Source organism: Enoplosus armatus, chromosome 13 (assembly GCF_043641665.1).
Source record: "Enoplosus armatus isolate fEnoArm2 chromosome 13, fEnoArm2.hap1, whole genome shotgun sequence".
Classification (NCBI taxonomy): Eukaryota; Metazoa; Chordata; class Actinopteri; order Centrarchiformes; family Enoplosidae; genus Enoplosus; species Enoplosus armatus.
The window spans coordinates 19576233-19588430 of NC_092192.1; the positions used below are offsets into that span (position 1 = coordinate 19576233).

The window sequence follows — 12198 nt, forward strand, 5'->3', positions numbered from 1 at the left end:
AAGAAAAGATAAACAACTACTGTTTCACTGGAAGCGGTAATGTCACTTGACATCAAATACCCAGTGCGACTGGAGTGCTTACTCGCTTGTTGAGTATTTGTGCTTAATACATATTGGGCTTCATGCAAGAACATTTGTGTATTTTTATCCAAAAACAAGTGTTCCAAGTCAGATTCATTAAACTCTCATTAAACTGCACAGACCTGTCATAAATTGCTCGTTGTGACATTATGAATGTCAACTGTGCATGAGTAGCTGAGATTTGATCATAATCGCATAGTTGATGGCCCCCAATTACTATATAAGACTGCCTGCTCATTCACAAAAATGTCTCCAAAGATTAAAAAGAAATATTTCACACTCTTCAAGCCCCACTGTCAGAAATCAGCAGAGGGAAACATAACAGTAGTAATACAGCTGCCAGTGTCGTGTCATCAGGGCCACACTGTGACAGAAGACGTGACACTAGACGCTAAAAGATTGTCTAGCTAAAGCAAAGTGGTCCAAGACTTAAATGGGAGGCAGTCAAGGGGACGTGAGAGTCATGGAGATGGACAAGAGAATATTATACAGCAAGTGGTGTGTTACAGTGTTGATGCAACGGAGGAATTTCCCTGCAGAAAAGTTTTCTACTACTGAACTGTGTGATAAATATGGTGAAAAGAATGTTTTAGTTATAGTAGTTGATTTCTGTATCATATTTAACCCTATAACGCCAAACGTATCATATTTGATACATGAGTTTTTGAGACCTCTATATCATCAGTGTGATATTTTTTTCCCTGAAAAACCTGATGTATACAATCAGACACATGCAGTGCACCAGAAGAAACTGAAGCCCAGGCAGAAACCCATGCCCCTGCGAAGGTTTCAAGCTGCTGTTGGCACCAAGTGCAGGAAAGGGCAAAATCAAGTGTGGCAGACCACTATCCTCTCAAGAAGCAGGAGGAACACCTCCGCCTGCAAAAGGCCAACCTCTAATGTGCCCCCTGATGTGAGAAAGGATGGCATTGAAACTCAAAGTTTAATGGGTTAAAAATGTTGTGTTTTATATGTTTTTGTGATGATACAGATTAAAACTCATATATGCAAATTGATATTTAATTTCTTTTTTCTTAATTTGTCAGAAGGTTCAATAAACACTCCAGTTTCATAAAATTAGAATTTTCTGGCAATTATTTCATGGTTCGGGCTTTACAGGGTTAAACTCAGTTTAATTCAGCTTAAGACATTATATTTCTTAAGTCAAACAATGTTTTTCCCCTGTGAAGAAAGGCAGACTATCTGTACATGACTCATACAACAGGCCTGAACCATTTGTGAATTATGTTGGCATCTTACGGCATGTGTACACAGTTTCAAGTCTATTTTTACTACTGTGATTGTGTGTTGGGCTCTGAGAGCTGCCAAAACGCGGGTGACCTACACTCAATACTGTGCCTGAACGCACCCTGTGTAGACACAGACGCAGGACCGAAGCTGCTGCTGCTATGCTGCTTACATGCTGCTTCAATATTCACTCTCTTAGCTCTGTTTTTGGTCTCCACCATATCTGGCTTTGTAGTCTATAGGAAAAGATGACATCTTTAATTTTCACTCACATCTTCCAAAATCATCAGCGACTGCTCCTGGTCTGTTGCTTTACTACAACTCCTGCTCCACATGCCACACATAATGATAGTAAACATAGTATATACTTAATAAATAAACAAGTGACAGTTTTGCTGCGTCTGCATGATGACTGAGAGGTTGCCCGTCCCATCTACTTACCCCTGCTCCTCCATCATCTCCTGGAGCTCCATACATTTCAGCTCTACCCTCCTCTTCCTCTCATGGTCCAGAATCTCTCTGTGTGGCTTTTTCACCAGGACAGGCTCTGCTTTGGGCTCTTCCTCCTCCTCCTCATCCTCCTCCTCCTCCTCTTCAGTACCTGGCTGTGCCTCCTCAGTTTTAGCTTGTAGGGCTGCGGTCGGCGTCGGCCCTGCTGATCCTGCAGCTGCTCCTGCTCCTGCTCCGGGGACCACGGGCAGGGCCATCCCGTTTGCACCATCCTTAGGAGATGGCACCCTCGCCGCATCGTACATGATTACTGAACTCTGCGGAGACACGGATGATGGAGAGAAGTTGTCAGCTGAACACTAGTGGGGTTTGGCAATCTCACACAGTCTCATTTTATGTTAACCATTTAATGTTCAATCTTTCCAAGAACCCTCATTTGGGAGGATTGTGGATATTGTTTATTTATTGCTGAATTCTTTGCACTGTTAATGGCGGTGAGAGGGAATAATTCTAATACACATGGCATACATTTAGTCAAATATAAAATTATTCTTCACTTTGAAGACTTCATGGTCCCTGAACTTCTGTTTGACAACCACAACGCTGCCAACTGATGCACACCTGAACATATTTGGATGGACAGCAAGCCACAAACGTTCAGAGACCTGACAACACACACTGAAAGGTGAGCTGAGATGTTAATACCCCTGGACAGGCTGCAGCGTTTCTGCCTCAACTGAGCAGTGCCCTTTGCAGACAGTCACACACACACACACATCAACATACTGTACACATATGCATGCACTCACACACACACACACACACACTTTGGATCTTGGGTAGATGTAGACATGCATTGCCAGGGACAGCGCTGGCAGCTCCTTCTGCTCCATGAGTCAACAGCCTAGTAGTGCCTAGAGGCAGGTTAGGCGGGAGAGAGGGAGAGTTTGAAACTCTCTTATCTCCTGGACCAAATTGAAGCTGTAAGCTAAGGCCATATAACATACATACATACAGTATGAGAGCGGAAGGACGATGAGAGTGGAAGACACTCAGCAGCTTAAGGACAAAAACAGGTGACAGAGAAGAATGTGGAACGTATTGATTCGGCTTTAATATAACTTGACTGATTTTCTTGTATCAACACGGAGTGCATTCTTTGTTTTTGACTGGCTCGACCTTTCTGTTTCTCCCTCGTTTACTGATGAAATGATGAGGTTGTCATTTTGGTGAATAAAAAGTCGCTCCAAGTGCTGCGTGGACTGGGCCCTGATTAAGATGGATTGTCCCGTCAGGGCCAGTGTGGAACATGCAGGAAGAGAGGAAGGCCCTCACGTGCCCACAAGCCTCGGCTGCACAGCTCCACAACTAATAGCTTCATTTTTCACTGAGGAGCCAAAAAAGCCCAGCTGAGGCACTTCATCACTGTCACACACGGAGGAGCGGAGGCAGGGCGACACTGAGGCTGGACGGACAAACTTCCAGAGCTACAGTCCCCCCATATCCCGACTTACTTCATCTGATCGTTGTGAGCAGCTTGTGTGCCACGTCGGCTCTCTCTATTGGAGCTGGTTCTGGATGTCTTTGACTGGGTAATAGGGATGTGCTTGTTTTTGAAGGGCCGCACGCTGGTAAACGAGCCGTGGGTCTGTGCGTAGCGACGCGGCTCTTGGCTGACAGAACAGGTGGCAGGACAGCAGGAGGCATCAACGCTGAATCCATTATACAGTAAATCAGCACTTGATATTCCATGACAGCAATCTCTCATCTGCACACGCTCCTCACAAAATAACTGTAGAATATTCTAGGGAGACAAGCTCTCTGTAGACCTAGACTGACTTTAAAATGACATTCAGGTAGACGGGAGCAACATAAAGGGCCTCTGTATGAGATCGGAAGGAAGTTATCAATTAATATGACCTTGTTTTCTATTAATTGAACATAAACAATGGGCTGCTCTTCGTGCTTCCTGTCCTCCAGTTTGTTTCAATTAGACCAGGTGGTCAGTGGCTGTGAAAGCTTGAGCTGGACTGCTCAGGTCTGGATCTTTCATCCAGAGGGGAGGACCATTGCTAATCCCATTTGTGCTGCACATTATGTCTTGGCCACTGGGTCGTAGTAACACACCCCCACGATTTTCACCATAATGCACCCGACCGGAACATAGGAAGCCTGTTTGAAATTCAGCCGTAATGAGCTTAAATAAAACGAAAAAGATATCATCTGAAAGATCTCCGATCTCAAATGAAATTCTCCACAAAGCCAGATGTGGGAGTCAAAAGCTGCGGGCCAAGCGCCAGTCTGTGTTAAACCATGCTGTAAATATCAAGCCATCTCATTATACTAATGCATCATTCCTTTTGTTCCCAAGAAGAGGGGAGCGGGGGGGGGGGGGGGGGCAAAAAATCTGTTCTCTTTCAAGTTAAGACAACTAAATCATTTAATTGTGTAATGAAAAAAATCGGAGCAGAAAGGGAGACTTGTCAGTGAGCTGATAACGCAGCAGAGCACACAGTTAATTGTGTGCGAGTCCTCTGCAGGGACTGAAGGTTATCTGGAGCTACTCTATTAATGGTGGCACCAACCTATTCTGCTATTATTGCGAGGGCGTATAAGACTGTCACATCCCAACAAACACTGTTTGTAATTAGTCATTATGCTAAGTGAAGTTATTTAGCCACACGCACTGAGTGTCACCATCAGTTATTTCAAATCACAGAGAGATAATGTGCACTTGTACATTCAATATTCAATCCCGGAGCAATGACACTGATTGCTGTTAGAGAGGAAAGAGCTCATGCCGCCTCTCCATTGAGTGAGAAAAGATGGTTCTTGTGGTCTATTCTTAACCTTTGCCCGTGGTTTCCTGCACTGTTTGCTTGATTGGATGTTGCTGTTGCAGAGGCCTCTGCTGTGTCGGCACTTGCAGCCCATCTTCTGCTGACATCACATCTTATACGACAAAACAAGCCCGTAGCGTAAAATAACGGCAAATCAGAGTGTGCGTGAGACAGCGAATGTAGAAGGGCTGCTGTAATTTCCATACAAGCGTCATGATCTCTATGACACGGCGCAGGGCTGACTCATCTGATGCTTACAGTAGGTGGATCACGCACTTAAAGCACAATTAATTAATTAAAATGTAGTTTCATTAGGAATCTAACACTGAATTAGGCTAATGAGACATTAGGGAGGGGATTGCCTGGACTTGAGCCACAGTGCGATTATAATTTTTTTCCATGGGGGATTTCATCTAAATATATCATTAACAAAAAGTAAATGACATAATCTATGCTATTCTCTGTAGCCCCTGTGAGCTGCAGTCTATTGGGGTATTTGATTATTTTACCTGTCGGCCTCTTTGGATAGATTACCAGTTGACTGCCTACGGTATTAGAAGCAAATTTACACAAGGAATTGACCTCAGGAGCTCCCAAATTGGGAGAAAGGAAAGCAGAAAGCAGGTCAATGATTTCCTGTTTGTAATGACATGATTTATTTAGGATTACAATCTATATCTACAATACATCCTACTGACAAGAGAAACCTACTGAGCATATCTACTATGACAATATCTATGTCTTTATTTATGACAATATACGTGCAATTTCTTTAACCAGGCTTGCAGCGTGGCTCTATGGATGACATTATTGATAAGTCAATCCACCACTTTCAGTCCGAACTGAAATATCTACATCTATACTATCTAAACTATCAGCTCTTAGATGGGTTGTCATGGAATTTGGCACAGATATCCACGGTGCCCAGACGATGAATCGTAATGACTTTCATGATCTCCTGGTCACGTTTTTCCAAAGAAGTTTGCCTGGAGCTGTTTTAATTGCGTCATGTCTGCGCGTCATCTTCTTGTGGTAGTGAATGTTAGGATGCTTGTCAATGTCATATTACGATGGTAGCGCTTCGCCTTTAACTGTAGAATCTTCGTCTCATTTTCATTAGATTGCAGTGAAAATACAAAAGTAACGGCATGAAATGTAGCATTTCTGTCTATAAACCAGATGAAACATGGCATCTTGGCATCAGCACTTCTAAATGTCATTACAATCACTGTCAGTTGTATCGATGAGGGGAGAGTCTAGCGATTTGGTAATTCTTCATCAGCTCCATCAGAGCTGGTAAATGTGCAAGACGTTCTTTATACGGTATGTTTTCTATATGTGAATATATGAACATATTGCGTTTATTTTTACAAGTTAAATCTACACAGCAGGTTGCTTTCAGTACAGAACATATGTATGGCCATCTGTACATTTAGTCCTGTTAATGTAAATACAGCCGTGTATGTATAACTAGAAGAGAGACAGAAGAGAGTCAACAGATTCTCTATGTGCGTTTCTTATTCTGCAGTACATCTCTGCAGTTATAAATGAATATTGGGTGCTGTATGCTGTGGTTGACTACAGTCTGCACTTGACTGTAAGCAGGGAAATTAGATTTTTCATTTGTATATCATCATATATCATCCAACGTAGACATCTCATTAATAAGGAAGATAATACTGCTGCTGGCCACTGCAACAATCCATCATAGGAATCATTTCTGTTCCATTTCATCATATCTTCTGCCTCTTATTTTGATGCCTAATTAAATCTATGTATAGGTTCATGACAATGAGTTTGCAATTAGAGTGGGAAACTCAAAGAGAACAACATGCTCCCATTTATTTTGCGCATTAGAAAATCTTAGGCTTGTTTAAGTGGATTCCATTTCACCTGCTCCAGTCCAGAAAGAGGCGAGGGGAGGTGGGACTGACTCTCCTTGGAGCCACTTTCATCTCTAAAAGCCGACTCTCTCTCCCTCTCCAACCCTTCGCCCCTCTCTCATAGCACGTCAGGTCACTCTGTGTTGTGCACAGTGATTGGATCTCGCTCAGCGGTGGCTGCACCTCAACCATGATTGCAGGGTGGCAGTAACAGGGGGCCTGACCTTGACTGAGACTGGCAGAGAGAAGCTGAAAAAAACATCCTGGCTGGCTGTCTCTAAAAAAAATAAAATTCTCCCTATGAAAAGAGAAATAGTCGCGGTTGATGTTCTGGATATACTGTGTGTGCACATGTCTGTATCACTAAAGGTCCCCCTCTCTGTCTGTCTCCTATCTCCCGCTTTCCATCACACCTTTCCTCCAAAATAAACTGCCCCCATGGCTGGAAGCTTGTGTTTTGTTTTTAGCACTTTGGCACCCAGAGGATGTGTTCAGCTCTCTCAAGGTCAGCTGTCTTTATTCCAGGCACGTTGGATTGCTGTTGGGTGTCGGGAAACAAGCAGCCTCAACTTTTTTTTTCCCTCTCTCTTTTTTTTTTTAATCGTAGTTGGATGGAAGGTGCATACAAAATGAGCAGCGGAGGTCTGAGGAATGGTAATAGAAAACAAGGATGGAATAATTGTGCACAGTGGCCTTGTTTGAAGTTTAAATGGGGGATCAAAAGTTCTGACGCATGTAATTTCTTATTCACTGCTGTTTACCAAAGCTCCGCCACTTTGCTATGAGACCATACAAAATACGACAAGAGAGATAGACTTCAGTTGAGACACTGGCACAACAGCTGCTCTGATTTTGAAGTTTTAGCACAGCCCGCCATTCAACTGACTTTATTAAAGAGGCATGGGGTTAGACTGAGTGTGAGCAGTTTCTCTAAAGTATTTTTCTGTTGGAGCTTTGGGAGCCGCAGCACAGAGTGAAATAAGAGTGCGACTGCAACTGGAGTTGAGAGAGATTCCTGCTCTATCAGGGAGAAAGAGAGGGCTGAAACAGAGGAGGGAACGGCTGCTGGGGCAGTATTGATCATTTAGAGGTGCAAACACCTCCTCTCTCAGATGCAGATCTCTGCAAAAACCACACTTACATGTGTAGAGCTAATAGTAGGAGCCACTTAATGCATCATTTGGAAGTAAGTAGATAACACAAACAGGATGATAACAAGTATATATCAACACACTCTGAGCAGATGAGAAGCATGAGAGAGATACAGAGTGAGTTTAGAAGGCGGCTGAAAGATTTTGGCCTTTGGTGAAGAAACATCCTTGGCAACCTCAGAGACAGAGTGTGACAGAAATAAACCACCCCTGTCCCACTTTCAACACAGAGAGAATACTGCAAGTCACCTCAGAGGAAGACAGAGACGCTGTCTATGAGGTGACATCTGGGCTCGTCTTGGCACACAGTTCAGCGGTGGGTTGACAATCGGGGGGAATACACGCTCGACCCCAGAACAGGGCTTTGAACAGTTTGCCCTGCTTTGCTCCCCGGGGATCAAACTGTGCTTTTTTTTTAATCTCTCCTCGACTCTTCTGCAGGTTTACATCTGCTCCAGCTGGCTCATGGCGCAACTGCATTCACACTGCTCAAACTCATAAACTCCATGGTGTTGCCATGTGCTGTGTCTCAGGGGAGATATGATTAGCATAGGACTGCTTTTGATGCGATTAGTGGGTTCACTGGCAGGGGAGAGATGGGCTCAGGTCTGTGTGTCTGCGTCAGTGCGCCACATACCACAACACATCTCCCTCTGTGCAAACACTAAGCAGAGGTCTGGAGAAGGGCCAGTGAAGATGAAACTAATCATGTAATCATCTATAATTATCTTTCTAACCTCTTCTGCATGACAGAGGCATGATCTTTGAAGTGCAACGAAATTATAAAAAAAAAAAAAAAAAAAAAATAGGCAAAATCTTAATTTAAAAAAAAGCTGGTGAAACAAATCTGCACAAAAAGTCACTTTGTAGACTTTTGATCATCACATTCCACGTTTATTTCAGTAAATAGTAGGCTGTTTTTTTAATGGAAATGTTGTGGCACATGACGGGTTTATCCTTTCAAATAACCTGCTCCAGATTTGGCCAAAAAAACATACTAAAATCAGTTGATTCCTAAACGACGGAAGCCGACTAAGAACACAAAACACATAAACACGACGACTTTGGAGTTTCTGGGAGTCACATTTCTCCTCTTTTGGTAGAGGCTAGCAAAACTACCAAACTGATATCAACCCTCCATTAAACTCCAGGTAAGACAGTGAACCAGCCGACCCCCAAACTGCTGAAGTAATGGACTGTTGCTGGGATCAGTAGCTGCAGCGCATCCATAGATTTAGTGTGCTGGAGACACACCTGCCTGTCTAAATGTGTTTGCTCTACAAAAGCCCTATATGATTTCTATATAGCCTTTCAAACTCTGCCTTCTCTAATACAGCCACTTCAATTACAGAATAATAAGCCTGCTGTCCCTGCAGTACAATTTACATAAAAGTGAGCAGATCTCATTAAAAGTGCCGTCTGACTTCTCCTCTCAGAGACTCAAGCGGGATGAAGACAAAACTTAAACAAGTTACAAAACAAAAAGGTCGTGCTTTTCTTTGAGATCTCAGCTCAGTACAGCCCATGTTGAGTGTATTAATGGATTCAGCCTCTATCATGTGTCCTTGCTTACTCAGCAGATACATCTTAAGTTGCATTTCAGATTTCATCAACTGCTTTGGCCTTTGTTCCACTACTTTAAGCTCCAATATTCTTTTAGCCAACAAAGCAGTTTTTCTGATACCGCCACAGCATGCTTCAGAGAGTGGACTGGAAATCTAGCTGCGACAAAATGCTGTATGATGTTGAAAACCTCTTTCCACTCAACTCAGTTTGGTGTCTTATTGCATTTTGAAAATGGCCCTGTTTCTTCCTAAAGTGCAAGTTAATCCCACATGGAAAATGATGTTTGCAAGACTTCTCCATGTGACTCATCTTACTTAGAGGGCAGCAGAGTGAAGTGAACGGCGGAATTTAAGCAAAAAGATCACCTTCTTTCATTCGAGCATAGAGATAAGAGCAATTTCCTCAACTGTGCCCTCTTTCCCTCCCTGTCTCTTTCTCATGCTGGGAATGCCAGAGAGCCATCTGGAGATTAGCCTGCCCCCTGCACTAGCAGACATGCTAGACTTGAATTAGCTCATCAACATACCAGCAAGTGCTTCTGTGCATGCAGTCAATGGCTGCAAATTCAACTGATCTCTCAACATCATTATTTTAATTTCACATATTTTCCTTTCCTGAATTCTTATTCCCCAATAGTTAAACTTCATAAAAGACTTCATAAAATCAGCTACAATTATACATCCATAAATGTTTCCATGTAATTATCACAGACTTGAATGATAATGATCAAATCTAACGGCGACTTCTGGCTCAGAACATGTCCATGTAGGTTTCTCAAAGAGCCAAGGATGCTGGGGCACTTACAACATATATTGCACAGTCAGCTTCAAAGAAAAATCGAATTTAAAAAGTTAGTGGAACCATTGCCCAGTGGTCAGAGTTACAGAAGTGAATCCCAGAGGAATGTGCGCAAACACAAACTCATTTTGATTAGAGGTGGCCTTTGTAAGTCCAGTCGGTTATTTAAAACTGCAGTGAATAGTTCTCACAATATTCCACAGTACTCCACCTATTTAATCATGTTTTGACACTGTATGCTTTGAAGACATGAGAAGACGTGGCATTGATATGGATGAAATCTTGCTCTTATCCCCCTGCCTGCTGCGTATAGGCGATTGAGCCAGTCAAAGAGAGAGTTGGCTGAATAGAGTCAGTACCTGCAGCAATCTGAAGCCAATCTCCAGACTGCTGCAGCACAGAAATGAGGCTGTCCTCTTTTCCACCTGCCTGCGCTGCTGCTCTTTAATTGACATAGCACTCTGGAGCGCAGAGCGATCAGCTTCCTGATGCAAAGTGATGCCTGTCAGTTACCAGCAGACGCTCATTCCCTGACTGCAATCACCCCTGGACTGCAGGGACGTCCCACTGAGACTTCTGCATGAAAGCCCCTTCACCTCTGCCGAGTGCAGCACCCACTCTTGTCCCACATAACAACCACCTTCTACCAATCATAGCAAAATAACAACAACAAAATCTCTCAAACTTTCAGACAATGCCCCTTTTCATTTCCCACAGGATTAAAACTTGTCAGGAGCTTACAGAGGTATTATTTTGCTCAGAGCATCCAAAGGGCTGATTCTAAATACAGGTTTCCAGCCTACACCTTTCCAGGATTGTAATCACAGCAGCCAGGGGCCCTCGACTGCTGTCACACAACTTTATGCACAACAAAAATCATGCAGGCTGCTCAAACCTCTGGTTAATTACACTGGGGACTCCGGCTCTCTGTCACTTAGCTGCAGGCGAATGAACCAAATGATTCTGTTATTAGTTCCCTACCAGCTAACACCCCAATTTTCTTTTTGTTTTAGTTCAAATGTTCCGACCCAAATATTTCTGACTGATTCTGATTAATGAAAACAATCTCTCATTCATCAGCGCAAAATTAGCAGTTTGGAGCTGTAGTGATCAGCATGATGACCTGCTCATCAGCAGAATAAAAAGATTTAGAATTATATAGTTATACAGTTCATTCTTCTGTTCACAATCTTTATCTCAGCAGTTTTCATTTATAGTGGTAAATATAATTATGCATGTGGCATGAATGGTTCAAGACACTGTACAACCTTGTAGCTTATTAAGTGTAGAATAATATAAAACATTCCCCGCACTGACTAAAGAGAAGCAAGGACAGATGAGAAGGCACAAAGCCAAAGGAAACCTAGTCGTATTCATTGGTTTTGCTTCTGTGTTGCTTCAAAGAGCACCGTTACATCAAAAAATATAACAGCTGGAATGTAAACAGACACTCCAAGCTGGTTTATTGACTCTCAAAGCCATTTTATATTGTTTTTCATGTCTATTTGGGTGAACTACTTTGCACACAAAAAAATCATGGCAGTTTCTTACACTGTGTCAAAATGTACAGTATATCACTGAGAAAGAAGCAGACCATGTAAACAGAGTGGTGAATATGAGCTGCAATTATAGCTAATTTACTGACATGGTAAAAATGTTCAAGCAGCAGCCAGATTTCAACTTCCTCCCAGTATGAGGGCTTTTGTTTCCATAATTTCTAATGCTACTGACATATCATTCAGTTTGGCAAGTGGCCTGCCAAACACACAAGTAAAGCCACTATTAAAAGAGCAGAGAGCAGATTTATTGTTTTTTTGTGGGCTAACATTTTGATTAATATGATAAACACAATTATTTTCTGGCGGTACTGTTTCCCCTCACTTCAGCTAATCGGGAAGTAACAAATCTCACAGGTGCCTTCACAATGAACAAATGCCTCCTCAATTATAAGTCAAATGCATCCTCAATATTAGCAAATGCCAATGCCAAATTGACTGAGCAACAGGTGATCTGAATAACCCTCCAATCAACTCGGAGGAATTTCAACATTCAGCCAAAATGAATTGGGGAAAAGGAAGTAACAGCCGGCACCAGAGAATGGGTGACTGCTACAGATTAAAATCTAACTTTCACCTTAACCTGTTATTTTGTGTCAGAATTACTGCAGTTTTCAGTCTGAGG

General features: G+C 42.7%; 1 protein-coding gene across 1 annotated transcript in view; it reads right to left on the reverse strand.

Moving 5' to 3' along the window:
- Positions 1–2084, reverse strand: part of srrm3 (serine/arginine repetitive matrix 3) — a 32007-nt gene extending 29923 nt beyond the window's left edge. The window contains exon 1 of the mRNA XM_070918068.1: positions 1771–2084. Coding sequence (XP_070774169.1) covers positions 1771–2084 — 314 coding nt within the window. The remainder of the gene's footprint in view (positions 1–1770) is intronic.
- Between the last annotated feature and the right edge of the window lie 10114 nt (positions 2085–12198).